The sequence below is a fragment of the Myotis nattereri genome (genome assembly GCF_964212035.1).
Source record: "Myotis nattereri genome assembly, chromosome: 11".
NCBI lineage: Eukaryota > Metazoa > Chordata > Mammalia > Chiroptera > Vespertilionidae > Myotis > Myotis nattereri.
The window spans coordinates 21,997,490-22,013,168 of NC_138086.1; the positions used below are offsets into that span (position 1 = coordinate 21,997,490).

Genomic DNA, 15,679 nt, shown 5'->3' on the forward strand with positions numbered 1-15,679 from the left:
AGATATATAAACAACTAATACACTACAGTCCAGCCATAAAAATAATACTGGATAATACTTAACAAAATAGAAAGAGCAAGGGGAAAAAAAATAAGACTCTGATTTAATTAGAAATATATACATATATATGTCCCATATTTCCTCAACCCCTGAATATACACTTTTCATGTTCTTAAATTATAAGATAACTTACAATTGATATATATAGTTAATATCATAGTATTTCTTAAAAAAATAATAATTGGTCATGACTAAATTGATAATGGTTATTGCTGGAAGCTGAATGGTAAGTAATATTCTTTGTGTATTTTTGTACTTTTTGAATTTTCTACTTGAACACTGTATACTGCTTTTGTAGTCATAAAGCAATGGTGTTCTTTTTTAAAAAGCACATCATGCTGATACTGACAGATGTTACAACATGGATGAAACTTGAAAACATTATTATATTAAGTGAAAGAAGCCAGTCACCAAGGACAACATATTGCATATCCCATTTGTACAGAATATCCAGAAGAGGTCTATCTATAGAGACGGAAAGAAGCCTGCTAGTTGCCTAGGGCTGGAGGATGGGTGGTGGTGGGAAAGCAGAGGTGACTGCTAAAGAGTATGTGGGTTTCTTTTTGAAGTGATGAAACAGTCTTAAGATTGACTATGGTGATGGTTGTACAACTCAAACCTTTGAATTGTAGACTTAAATTGATGAACTATATGTAAGTAAATTATATTTCAATACAACTTAATATTAAAAAAACTATATTATAAAGATTTAGTTTTATTTCCTTCACCTCAAGATAACAAAGGAAGTTGTTAAATAGCCCACTACAGAAGAAATTTCCCACCTGCAGATTCACCGAAGGGTAAATCAAATGCTGGGCTCTATTTTCACATACCTCCTATTTGCAGCTCTGGACAACCCATGCGTCTCATCTGTGTGCTGACAGACTCAATCTCTTGTACAAGTGACACTAATATTGTCTCATTGATCCACTATGAAAAAATGAGGTAAAGATTTTACACATGTAACTCCAAAGCATTTCTCAAATAATTATTCACAAGACTCTTAAGATTTTTTTTTATTGTTGTGTACTTTAAATATTACAGAGTATAGTGAAAGAGAATGGAAGTAGCAGCTACCTGAAGTTCAAGTTAAGTAAGCTGATTAAGTTATAGTCTTAAATCACATATGCCTGTTTGGTTTTTTTTTGAAGAATATATGAAACATCCAGTTGTATGTTAAGTTTTTCTTAAATGTTTCTTTCTATGCTTATTATACTAAGCTAAAAGGATTAACTCAGCAGGCTCACCCAATTCCCTAACCACGTAGCAAACAAATGTATTATATTTGAAACTGGCTTGTGAATATTACCATATTACTTTAGGACTAGGAATTTCAAATGCCACTTTGTGGGGCTATTATCTAACTAATTCCAGGAAATGAAAACACTGTCTAAGGAAATAGCTTATCTGGTTTATTTGTGTTGTTTCTTTTTTTTTTTGTGTGTGTATGTTTTTAGAAACTTCCACCATTTCTGTTTCCATGCGCCTGTTTAACCATAAAATTAAAGGATGAAAAAAGTTTCAGGTCATATCAATGTCTACTATTCCTTAAAAAAAAAAAAAAAAATCCCCCAAATTCTAAATTTCAGAACACTGTAGCCTTAGGAATTCAGATAAGGGATCGTGCTTATATTTCTTCAAAGCTAATACTCTCAACCAAGCCTTTATATTTTAAATATATTGGTATTTAAACAAGCCTATATGTGGAAATAAGAGAGAGTACAATTCTAAGATATCATTTCACTCATTCATATTTCCAACATTTATTTAAACACATTCTACGTTGTCAGCTACTCTTTCGCTGCAACAAACTGACCTAAGGGGTTCAGGAGAGAGATCTAGGCCCCATTCCCAGAAAGTCTGATTGAGTACTTCCAGGGCTGGGCTCAAGAATTTTTATTTATCTATTTTAATTTAATTGTATTTCACTTTTTGTTAATTTTCACCCAAGGATATTTTTCCCATTGATTTTTAGAGAGACTGGAAAGGAGGGAGGGAAGGAGGACTGAGAGAGAGGGAGAGAGACATCGATGTGAGAGAGACACATCAACTGGTTGCCTCCCACATTTGCCACAACAGGGGCCAGGGATTGAAGTGCCCTTGACTAGGAATCAAACCCATGACTCTGTGGTGTGTGGGCCATTGCTCCAATCACTGAGCACACAGGACAGGGCAAAAATTTTATTTTTATTTATTTTTTTATTGCTTAAAATATTACAAAGAGTAGTACATTTGTCTCCTTTCCCCCCCCCCCCCCTTGACTTTCCCCCGGCCTCCCCTACCCCCCCGTGTCTTGTGTCCATTGGTTATGCTTATATGCATGCATACAAGTCCTTTGGTTGGTCTCTTACCACCCCACCCCGCCCCCCGGCCCCACGCCAATCCCTCCCCAGCCTTCCTGCTGTAGTTTGACAGTCTGTTTAATGCTGCTATTTTTGTTCATCAGTTTATAATGGTCCTTATTATCCATAAATGAGTGAGATCATGTGGTATTTTTCTTTCACTGACTGACTTATTTCACTTAGCATAATGCTCTCCAGTTCCATCCATGCTGTCGCAAACGGTAAGTATTCCTTCTTTTTTACAGCAGCATAGTATTCCATTGTGTATATGACAGGGCAAAAATTTTATTTTTAAAAAGTCATCCCGCCCTAGCTGGTTTAGCTCAGTGGGACTGAAGGGTTCAGGGTTCGATTCCAGTCAGGGCACAAGTCTGCAGGGGGTACAGGAGGCAGCCAATTGATGATTCTGTCTCATCACTGATGTTTCTATTTCTCTCTCCCTTTCCCTTCCTTTCTGAAATCAATAAAAATATATTTTTTAAAAAACCAACCATCCAGACTTCTGGTTCAAGAAAGTAGGCTGCTATTTTTCATCACTCCCTCTTGATACCCTATTTAAATTATAATAAAAGAATGTAAAAGGAGTGCAAGTGATTTCAAGGTATTTCTAGAAATGAATAGCTGCAGATGAGTAACTGTTGCAATATGAACCAGGGGAAGAAGTGGTGGCCTCTACAGAATCTACGTGGACACCTGCCGTGGAGGAGTGGCCAATGTGCCCAGCAGAACCTGGGACATACAGGCACTACAGAGGGCGAGAAAGAGAGGCAGGGGTTGAAACAAAGGAATTAACGCACTCTGTACATTGAAGAATTGGCCTTCCCAACCTCCAGGCCAAAAACAGAGAGGTTTCTTCTTTAAAAAAAAAAAATCAAAGAAACTGATATGTATTCATCAATCAGCTGCCTCCCACATGCTCCCCACTGGAGATTAAGCCTGCAACCCAGGCATGTGACCTGACTGGGAATGAACTTGAAATCTTTTTGGTATATAGGACAACGCTCCAACCAACGGAGCCTCCCGCAAGAACCTCATTTTGTTTCCCACACATTTCTAGACACACAATAGGCTCTGACAAAAAAGCTCTTTGAGCCGAAGCCGGTTTGGCTCAGTGGATAGAGCGTCGGCCTGCGGACTGAAAGGTCCCGGGTTCGATTCCGGTCAGGGGCATGTACCTGGGTTGCGGGCACATCCCCAGTGGGGGTGTGCAGGAGGCGGCTGATCGATGTTTCTCTCTCATCGATGTTTCTAACTCTCTATCTCTCTCCCTTCCTCTCTGTAAAAAATCAATAAAATATATTAAAAAAAAAAAAAAAAAGCTCTTTGAAAAATAAAATTGAGATGTTGGAAAAGGGAAGAAGGTCATATTGTTCCTTTATCTATTCAAAAGACACTGATTTAACTAAACATAGAGGGGGGAAAATCCCTTAAAAATGGACACACACACACACACAAAATGGACACCATAAGGTAAATGTCATGTTTATCCTTATATATGTTCCATCCATATTGCACTTTTACTAATTCTGATATCTAATTAATAATTAAGAACTCTAATTGATATTCTAATAACATACTTTGTATATTAAGAGGCACTAATAATATCCAAAGAGTAATGTCAAACTTACATTTCTGAACTTAGCTGTCCATGAATCCATATGGTCAAGAAGTTGTCTATTCATAGTCACTCTTGCCCAAACCTATTAAAAACATGTTTAAAATGAACAATCAGTAAGGAAAAAAATCTTGCCAGAAATCAGTTATTCTTTTCCCCAACCTCAAAAATATTTGGAATACTTTGGGGGAAAAAACTTCACACATGTCAATAATGATCTAATATGCAATATTTTTTTATTATGCATTTGTTGCTATTCATGCAGACATATCTTTGAAATTCCTAATGTCGGTATGATTAAAAAACATTCTTCTTGCTTTTTAAGAACAAAGTAAAAATCCTGTATTTAGTATTAAACTGATGAAGTTAGACTGTCAAATGTTCTAACCTAAATATATTTTAAAAGCAAGAGTCCTGTTTATGTTAAATAGAAATTGATACTTGAGATACCTTTTTATAAAGGAATGCAGAAAAATGTTTTAGGCAGGATACTAAGGTCAACTATGTGTCATAAAGAGTAAAACATGCAGTATTATTCCATTTTAGGTACAGATTTAGATAGGAGACTTTCTACTCTTTAATGTGACAAATTTATGTTATCTGCCAGTAAAAGTGGAGGTTACAGGGGCAAAAAAAGTTCCAGAAGTAAAAAAGATGACTTTCTAATAATCTGTAAATCATAAATATTAAGTCATTTTTATTTTCATTTACCTCCTCTGCAGCTTGTTTAGAACTGAGATCGGCTTCATCTTTGCTAGCACATGGAGCCTGGGACCTACAGGCAAGCTGATATTGAAACTTCTTTAGAGTTTGTACATAATCTCCCATAGAACGATTGTAGTTCCAGAAAGTAGGACTGGTGGAAGGCGAGGTAGAATCTGGGCTCCCTACAATGATTAATTTAAAGAGTATCAGTATGTAGTAGGCATTTTGACATCTAGAGTTAGTATGTGAGCACAGGGTACCTAGGCACAGAGGCAATGGCAACCAAGGAAGACAAAGCCTCAAGGTGCTTCTCTTTTTTCTCCTCCCTAACATTATTTTTTCTTTAGAGAACATGAACTACTTATGCTAAAAGTTAACAAGGACATTTCGGAACAGTATTAATTTAAGAGCCATAATCATAAGTGTGGAAAGTGGTTTGTTTGGTTGTAAAATTAAGCTTGTTTCACTCTCTAAGACTTTCAAATGATTCAACGAGAAATAAAAGAGAGATTTATTCAGGAAATAAATAGGCTAAGGAAGTTCCTTGCTTAAATCTTTCTGAATGGGATAACTACAGCCTCCTATTAATAAACTACTCTTTGGGCTAGCAACTAAACTCACTCTTCCCTGCACTATACTGTGTTTACTCATATCCTGTTGTAATTCCTGTGTTGAAATAAAAGAGAGTGCTGATCACACTTCTGAATAATTTACTTCTAGGAAATGTAAAAAGTTATATTTAGGGACTTAATCCTATAATTATGGGAGTAATTATCACATTAAAGTCAATTATCTTTCTTTTTTAAAACCTTACCTGAGGACATGCTTTTTTAAAAAAATTGATTTTAGAGAGAGAGGAAGGAAGCGGGAGGAAGGGAGAGTGAGAGAGAGAAACATCCACATGACAGTGAAACACAGATTGGTTGCCTCCCACACATGCCCCAACCAGTGATCAAACCTGAAACCTGGGCACATGCCCTGACCAGGAATCGAACCCAAGACCCTCCAGTGTGTGGGACCAACGCTTCAACCAACCAAGCAACACTGGGCCATAGTTTAATTCTTTCCAAATAGAATGTGAGCTTCTGGAGGGCAGAGAGTATTTTTTCCCCTAGCACTTAGCACAGTATTTGAATAAACAGCAAGTTTTGAAAGATAAATTATATACTTATAAAGGGCTTATTTTTTCAGAGTTTAACTAATATAAAAAACTAGAGGCCTGTTGCACGAAAAGACTCGGGCAATAGACCTTCCCTTCCCCTGGCTGCCAGCACCGGTTTTCCTCCATCACCCGGGACCCAGGCCTTCGCTCCGGCCGGAGCTGCCTTCAAGCCCTGGCTGCTCTAGCTGGAGCTGCCTTCAAAGCCCTCGCTGCTCCAGCCGGAGCCACCTTCAGTCTTTGCTCCGCTGCTTCGTGCCGTATGCAAATCAAGCACCATCTTTGTTGGCGGTTAATTTGCATATTGCGCTGGTTAGCCAATGGGAGGCGTAGCGAAGGTACGGTCAATTACCCTGTTTGTCTATTATTAGATAGGATACCAATTGATACTTCATACCCACAACAATCACAAATAGAAGTAAGTTTTTTTTAATCTTAGCAGAATTTATAAGAAGAATGGCTATCTATATATATAAAAAGCCTAATATGCAAATAGACCTAACAGAACAACCGAACAACCGGTTACTATGATGTGTGCTGACCACCAGGGGGCATGTGCAGAACATGGCAGGCGTTGGCTGATGCAGGATGGTGGAGCAGATGAGAGGGCGCCAGACCAAGGCAGGACGCTGGTCACTGTCATCAGGGCAAGTTACTGAAAATTCTTTGCTCCTGTGGGCTGTGGTCCTGCCCAATGCTCGCGCCCACTGCTGGCACTGGCCCGATTGCTCCACACTGTCAGTGGGTGTGAGTGGCGGCAGCCGGCCCCGATTGCCCCTCAGGGCTTTCTTCACTTCCCCCTGCTCCTGAGGGGTGATCAGGGCAGGCAGCCACCTTTTGCACCCACTCCTGGCGCTGGCCCTGCTAGCATTCGCAGCTGGCGCCAGTGCCGGAGCCCTTGCTCGCACCCGCTGCTGGTGCCAGCCCCAATCGTTCCGCACTGTCAGTGGGTGCAAGTGGGGCCAGCACCGTCAGCGTGTGGGAGCAGTGGCAGTGGCAGGAATGGAGCTGCTGGCAAACAGGGGAGGGGGGGCAGGGGAAGGGAGGCTTAGTGGGAGGGGCTGGGTGGGGGCGTGGAGGATGGGCTGACACCCGCCCCTGTGGCCACTGCAGCCTCACAGCCCACAGTTCCTTTCAAGGTGCACAAATTTGTGCACTGGGCCCCTAGTATAAATATAAATATTTATTAAAATAAAACACTTTATTTCAATGGATAATGGAGCTTGCAAAAAAGTTAAGAGGAATAGCCAGTGGCTAGAAATGAAGAGAGAATTGAAAATCAGAGTGGCCTGTGTGTAAGCTGATACTGTGGCTGCTCTGAAGAATTTTGTAGGTTTTAGGAAACCTATCAGCTTGGATTTCAGTGGCCAAATGGGAACTGGAAATGAAGATGTAGGAAATAAAGATGTAGGCCTCAAAGATGTAGAGAGTTGGATTGAGACCTTTCTCCAACCTCCATCTCTTGCACCTGGCATAGGGCCAGGAACCTCAAAGGCCACATTCTCGGTGGATAAGAAAATAATCTGACCACTGGGTACCAAGAGATAACAAGGAAGCTTATGTGTCTTAGGCTGTTGGGAGATTAATCTTTTAAGCCTAGACATTACTCAAGTTAGTTCAAAGTTAATGATATTCCTTGGGGACCTGGCAGAGTCATATATAAACTTCTCAGAGAAAACAAGGCTTACATCCAGCCCACCCAGGATAGAAAAAGCACAGATAAAACTCTATTGAAGACGAGCCTACCAAAAACACAAAAGAAAAACCAGATGAATCACAAGGAAAAAAGCTCAAAGCATGAATCCACAAGACAAAAAAATGTTAGTATTTCACCTCCATGAACGTCAGATAACTGAACTATTAGACAGAGGCTTTGTTAAAGTATGTTTAAAGTGATTGAGATAGGAAGAGGAATTGAAGACAGAAACAAAACAAGATCCTCTAAAATAAACCAGGCATATTTGAAAGAAAGCCAAATAAAACTGAAAAATGAAAAAATATAAATTAAAAAACTCAATTAGTTAATTAAAAAGCAGTTTACATTGCTAAAGAAAGAACCAACCATGAGTCCCAACTGGCTAAAATGAACAAACTGTGGGGTGAGGAGTAAACAGAAAGTTCTTTACAGAAGAATGCTAAACAACTAAATGTAGAAGAAATGAAAAGTATTAGCAAGCCTACATTGTGAAACTACCACTATATTAACTTATTGGGAAGGGACCATCAATGGATGCTAGCTAAAATCACTTGTTGAAAGGCTATAGGGGGAACAGTACCATATATTCAGTCTCAAAGAATCACACTACAGATTATTTATAAATTACAAAAGGGAAAAGCTATTATGGAGAAATCAGCTTGCCATCACCTTGGCCAATGATCCAATTTAACATTATCAATAAAGGAACAAGAAGATATCATGTGTCTCCTGATGTCATACACTAAAAGGAATGCATCACCACCTAAGTTGTATTCTTGACAAAAAATATTTAAACTGATTCTAATGAGAAAATGATCACATAAATCCAATTGTGCAATACAATTAACCTAACCTCTTCAAAATGTAAATGTCATAAAAGATGCAAAAAAGCATGTTTTCTAGATTAAAGAAGACAAAAGAAGCATGACAACTAAATGCAATACATGAACCTTAATTAGATTAGTAAAAAAGGGGGGGGGGCTACAAAGGTCATTACTGTATAGGAAATAGGAATATGAATAATGGTAGTATCTTAAGCATGATAATCATATTGAAAATACTTAAGATAGAAAGGAAAATGTCCTTGTTCTCAGGAGATGCATGTGAACTATTTAGGGATGAAGTGGTTGTTTAGCAAAAAAGTGGGTATGTGAGAAAGAGTACATGAGGGCCTGGTTTCTCACGACTGGAGACAGAAGTTACAAATACAGAAAGGGAGAAGAGGCTAGAATAAATCCAGCATGGCTGGATTGGAATTGGAAGTATTAGTTTGAATTCAAGGTTTTTAATACAGTTGACCCTTGAACAATGTGGGGGGTTAGGGGCACCTATCCCACCCTTCCAGTCAAAAACCTATGTATAACTTTTGACTCTGCCAAAACTTAACTACTAATAGTCTCCTGTTGACTGGAAGCTTTACCCATAACATAAACAGTCGATTAACACATATTCTGTGTGTTATATATATTATATACTGTATTCTTACAATAAAGTAAACTAGAGAAAAGAAAATACTATTAAGAAAATCATAAGATCCCTAGCTGGTTTAGCTTAGTGGATAGCACACTGGCCTGTGGACTGAAGGGTCCCGGGTTCAATTCTGTTCAAGGGCACATGCTTGGGTTACAGGCTTGATCCCCAGTAGGGGGCATGCAGGAAGCAGCCAATCAGTAATTCTCTCTCATCATTGATGTTTCTATCTCTCCCCCTCTCTCTCCCTCTCTGAAATCAATAAAAATATTTTCAAAAAGAAAGAAAATCATAAGAGAACATGTATTTACAGTACTGTACATATTTACTGAAAAAACAAAACAAAACACTTGTTAGTGGACCCATGCAGTTCAAACCCATGTTATTGAAGAATCAACTGATGGATTAATATAGATGGATAGATATAGAAATACATATAGATGTGTATGTGCATGTACATACCTATATAATAAAAGTCCAGCAACCGTTATGGTGGAACAACCAGAACAACCGGTCGCTATGACACGCACTGACCACTAGGGAAAAAAGGTTAACACAGGAGCTGCCCCTGGTGGTCAGTGTGCTCCCACTGGGGGAGCGCTGCTCAGCCAGAAGCTGGGCTCACGGCTGGCAAGCACAGTGGAAAGCCAAGCGGTAAGGAGCGAGTAGACGAGCAGTTAGGAGTGAGAGGTCCCAAATTGCAAGGGGATGCAGTCCAGGCTGAGGGCACCCCCCCCCCACGAATTTCATACATCGGGCCTCTATTATAGATATATTTCCTAGCTGTCTGCTGAGAGGACCTAGAGTAATGACACCCCATTAATATGGCATATCCAATAACCAGATACTAATTTCTAAATATTATTTTTCACTAAAAGCAACTACGGACTCTTAAAGAAACAGATTGACTTCAGAGCTAGGTAGTAGGAAAAATACAAAAGAAGTATGAAATATCTTGTGGTTCACAAAAGATAAAAAAAAAAAAAAGAATGAATAATGTCATGTCTAAAGAACACTGAAGTCAGAGGCCCACTAGCCAAATCTGAGACAATATAACCATTAAAATAAATGACATAATTGAGAAGAAGAAAAAGGTCCATCTTAGAGTACAATGCCAATAAATAAATATGAAAGGTGGTTGCCCAGCAATGTGAATGCACTTAATACCACTGAATTATATACTTAAAAATGGTCAAAATGTGATGATGGAAGGAGACTTGACTTGGGGTTATGAATACACAATACAATATACAGTTGATGTATTAAATTGTACACCTGAAACCTATGTAATTTTTTTAAGCCTTACCCAATGATTTTATTTTTTTAGTGAGAGAGGAAAAAGAGAGAGAGAGAGACAGAGAGAGACACTGATCTGCTACCTCCCATACGTGCTGATGGGAGATTGAACTCATAATCTTTTGTATATGTGATGCTCCAATCAATTGAACCACTGGGCCAGGGCTGTAACCTATATAGTTTTATTAACCAATGTCACCCCCAATAAATTCAATTAAAAAATGGTTAAAATGATAAATCTTACGTATATATCACAAAAAAGTTTAAACAAATAAGGTATAAATGTTAAAAGAATGACAGAATTAGAAAGCCACGACAATAGTAATAATTAATTTTGAAAAGAATCTCAAAAGGATATTAAAACTAGTAAGTCAAAATTTAATGAGAAAGAGGATATTTGTATAGTCTCAAAATAGCTTCCTCCCGCCAAATACTTATTATTTACAAATTCATTTGTACAAAATACTTAACTAAAATCTATGGGCACACAGAAGCCCCAGTCGCCTAATGGATAAGGCATTGGCCTCCTAAAATCTATGGGCACAGAAGTGTTAAAAGTATAGGGATACTCATAGATGTACCCAGCAAATGCTAACCAAATGAAAACATTACAGCTGTGTTAATGTCAGACAAAATATTCTTGAAGGCAAAAAGCCCAAGTGATAAAAGGAGTAATTGACCAGAAAGATATTAAGGATTCTGAATTTACATGCACTTAACATAGTCTCATAGACACTTAACAAATTTGACACAATTACGAGGAGATATTTACTGGAAGACAATCAGTGAGAGTTTTTAACATAGTTCCTTTGTGACTAATTGATCATGCAGACAAAAATTAATAAAGAACTTAAGAACACCACCAAAAAGCTTACTAAATGAACAAATATGGGGTCCGATATTTGAGACTATGCATTTTTTTCAATATAACAAGAACCATTTATAAAAAGTCATCACACAGCAGGCCTAAAAGCAAGTCTGAAAAAAATACCAAAAAATCAATAGGGTACAGATCAGAATCTCTAACCATAGCACAATCAACTTAGAGAATAGAAAAAAGATAACCAAGCCTTTCATTTCATATATTTGGAAATTAAAAGCAACACTAATCAATAATAACAATATTTCCAAACAACTCCTTTATGTCAAAGAAGAAATAAAAACGGAAATCAGAAAAGCTCTGGCTATGACAAGGATATGTAGAGGGTTAATAGATTGTTCTTTGTACTATATCCTATAATTTTCAGTGTTTTTGAAATATTTCAAAATTTAAAAGAAATAGCACGCATTGACAAATAACAAGATAATATTGATTTGTTTCTCTGACATTTGTGGCAATTCCAGGCCAAATTATATTAAAAATCAATGGAGAGATTTAAAGTGACACAAAGAGCCATGGTCCAATAACTGGCTTCCTCATTGTGGCCATGCTTTAGCACCTAATGTGCTTTCTGTGAAAGTTCCTGAGGGGGAAAAATCATTACTCTGCTCAATAACCTAATCTGGTGTCAAATAATTGACTTTGTAATAATCAAATCCACCACAAATAGATTAACATTTTCTAACATTGTTTCCCAAGGTAAATTAAAGATAAGTTTAAAATGTTTTGAAAAACAGCAGCACTTCCGCCGTAAATCCCTGCTCTGTCCTTCATCGTTCCAGGCCACACCAACCTTCCCAAAGGAGACAACTATCACTTCACTGAGCTTTGCTATACCGACTACTTAAATAGAAATTATAGCTTACATTATATAAAAAAGCTTTCAATCTTAATGTAGATGAAAGGTTCAAGATTTCTCAGTTCAGCTTTATTTTACTTCTTAAATTTGGAACTTAACTCTAACTGCATAAAATATAAAAACAAAATATATTTCTCTCCTATGCTACACAAGGTATATAAGTTAAAAAGGCTTAACATTTTTGTACAGGTAATCCAAGTAACGGAAATAATAGGTTAAGGATAATGTAAAGTGACACCATATATATGTTAGGTCTAAAAATATATGTACATACCCAGCTTAACTCTATGCTGTTTCTCTTCTTCACTTCTAAGAAAAGTATCCAAAGTTCGTAGGTCTGTCATGTAGTCGTGTTTGTCAGTAGGGGAGTTATAGACAGTGGGTGAAGAACGGTAGCGAGATCGCACTCCACTGCTCTCCACGGGTCCGACAGTGGTAGGGTACGAAGGAGAGGGACTATAACTTGCCAACTATACAAAATAAAAATAACCTTTATTTTATTTAATTGATATTTACTTTTGTTTTGGCTTTTGACTTTCAAAAAGTAATACAGCAATACTAAAATCCAGACCACTGACACCACCATGCTGACCCGGATATGAAGCAACAGGAACTCTCGTTCATTGCTGGTGGGAATGCAAAATGGTACAGCCACTTTGGAAGACAGCCTGATGGTTTCTTACAAAACTAAACATACTCTTACCATACATCTAGCAATCGTGCTCACTGGTATTTACCCAAAGGAGTTGAAAGCTTATGTCCACACAAAAACCTGCACACAAATGTTTATATAGTTTTATTCATAACTGCCAAAACTTGGAAGCAACCTACTTTAGTAGGTAAATAGACAAACTGTGGCACATCTGGACAATGGGATATTATTTAGCACTAAAAGGAGCTATGAAAAAACATAAAGGAAACTAAATGCATATTAAGTGAAAGAAGCTAATCTGAGAAGGTTACATACAGTACAATGACAACTATATGATATTCTGAAAAAGGCAACATTATGGAGACAGCCCTAGCTGGTTTGGCTCAGTGGATACAGCATCGGCCTGAGGACTGAAGGGTCTGGGGTTTGATTCCAGTCAAGGGCATGTACCTCGGTTTCAGGTTCCTCCCTAACCCAGGCCCTGGTTGGGGCTCGTGCGGGAGGCAACCAATCAATGTGTTTCTCTCTGCTTTTCCTGCTCTCTTCCACTCTCTCTAAAAATCAATGGAAAAGTATCCTCAGGTGAGGATTCAAAAAAACAAACAAAAAAAACTATGGAGACAATAAAAAGATCAGCTGTTGTCAGGGGTTGGGGGAAGGATGAATAAGTGGAACATGTGGATTTTTTTTCTATTTTTAAACATTTTATAACTCATTAAACAGTGCCTGTATAAAAATTCACACAAAGTTGCTAGAGAGCGTACAATTTCCAAAAATGTCCTGGGTTTTTGTTACATTCAGTTTTCTAAAGATGCACTCAAATCAATGATAAAATGCAAACATTATGTGATGGTTCATTTTCTTTGGTAAAATTATTTTCATTATTTTGTCTCCTCACAGTATTAACTCTGATAACACTTTGTGCAGGGTCTGCTATCACTAGGATATCAGAAAAACATTAAGGCTGGATCTACGCAAGGCAAGTATTTCCAAATGGCAGTAACAGCTCTTGGTCCCCGGCCCCACTTCATAGCACCTATCTACACAGGCAGGGAGAGAGCTCAATGGGCTCCAATCAGGGGTCTTGAGAAACCCCCTCCCCATCCCGCAAGAGGCAAATGTTTTGGGGAAAGGTGGAAACTGAGGGCCATCTCTACAGGAACCCCGTGGCCATGCTGTGGTTTGGTCAGGCCAGTGACTCTTAGCATTTAAACAGCGATCCATTCATCACTCAGTAGATCCCATTGGTGGGTTGATGACTGCTGCTGATATGATACCCCTCCCCCTCAACTTACAGAAAGGAAGGTTCAGGGCTGACACTGAATCCTGACACTGAATGGGGAGGGGCACGGAGCATGAGGATTTTTTAAAAAAATATATTTTATTGATTTTTTACAGAGAGAAAGGGAGAGGTATAGAGAGTTAGAAACATCAATGAGAGAGAAACATCGATTCAGCTGCCTCCTGCACACTCCCTACTGGGGATGTGCCCGCAATCAAGGCCGACGCTCTATCCACTGAGCCAAACTGGTTAGGGCAGCATGAGGATTTTTAAGGCAGTAGAAACACTCTGTATACCATAATGGTGGATACATGTCCTTGTATATTTGACCAAACCCACAGAATGTGTACCATCAAGAGTGGACCCTAATGTGAACCATGGACTCTGGGTGAGAATGATGTGTCAGTGTAGGTTCTTCAATTGTAACAACTGTACCACTCTTGGGCCTGATGTTGACAGTTGGGAAGGCTGTGCCTGTGTGCAGGGGGTATATGGGAAATCTCTGCACCTTTCACTCAATTTTTCTAGGAACCTAAAACTGTTCTAAATATAAAGCCTATTTTTTTAAAAGTAATATATGCATGTTTTAAAACAACTAAAAAGTACGAAAAAAAAAAGTCACACTTAGAACTTTGCCACCCAGAGATAATATAATCCCTTTTCACATTTTATGTATTTTCAAATCTACATGTATATGGCTATGTCAATGTATTTTTTCACATAAATGACAATACTATCCATTTTTAATTTTATGTCACTGTTTTATTTAAATTTAACCAAACATTTTCCTATAATATCCTTTATAGCCCTGGCTGGGTGGCTCAGTTGGTTGGAGTGTCCTCCCATGCACCAAAATGTTAGTGGTTTGATTCCTGGTCAGGGCACATGCCAGGTTTTGGGCTCAATCGATATCCTCGCACATTGGTGTTTCTCTCTTCTCTCTCCCTTGCCGTCCCCCTCTCTCTACAAGTCAATAAAAATATATGTTTTTTAAAAACAAAAACTTCTAACTAAAATCTGGGTCTATTATTGGCTCTAAAATGGGCAATTTGGGTAACTCCATTACCCACTGTTGCTCCATTTCTTCATTGATGAAATGAGGAATTTCAACTCAATAGATTGTATAGGTATCTCCAAATTCTGAAATAGCTTGACTGGTCAAGAGAAAAGAGTCCTTACCTTATTATAACCACTGATGGGTGAGTAGGTCATTCCTGGGCTGTAAGAACCACTGCCCCCTGACGACAGACCTTGTAGCTGAGGGCTGTATCCAGTTATACAGCTGGTGGTGAACTTGGGGCTGGTACTGGGGGAACGAGATGGGCTGTAACTCAACACACTCTGACCCTGAATTGAAGAAGGTGGAGAGGGAGGAATTTGGGTTGCTGCCAGGTCATGTGGAGGAGTAGTCTGCACAACTAGAAGAAACATAAATAAATGGCAAATAAAATGTGTGTGTATATAAATAACATTTCTATGAAAACAGATTTAATGAACTGAATCTTTTTCTTCAAAAAACAAAAAACAACACAAAAAGGAAAGTAAAGAGAACTTGGTTGTTAAATTACATAAAGTATTATTACTGAAAGACACAAATTAGTTGTTTACCATTTCCAGAGTTCAAAATAAGAAATTAGCTTCAATGCAGCAAGCATTAGTAATT

At 38.2% G+C, this 15,679-nt stretch overlaps 1 protein-coding gene across 1 annotated transcript in view; it reads right to left on the minus strand.

Moving 5' to 3' along the window:
- The window catches only part of TMEM209 (transmembrane protein 209), a gene marked incomplete at its 5' end in the record, with an annotated part of 29,221 nt that overhangs the window by 11,945 nt on the left and 1,597 nt on the right, over positions 1-15,679 (minus strand). Inside the window, 5 exons of the mRNA XM_081102744.1 lie at positions 894-990; positions 4,031-4,102; positions 4,729-4,904; positions 12,357-12,552; positions 15,196-15,434. Coding sequence (XP_080958870.1) covers positions 894-990; positions 4,031-4,102; positions 4,729-4,904; positions 12,357-12,552; positions 15,196-15,434 — 780 coding nt within the window. The remainder of the gene's footprint in view (positions 1-893; positions 991-4,030; positions 4,103-4,728; positions 4,905-12,356; positions 12,553-15,195; positions 15,435-15,679) is intronic.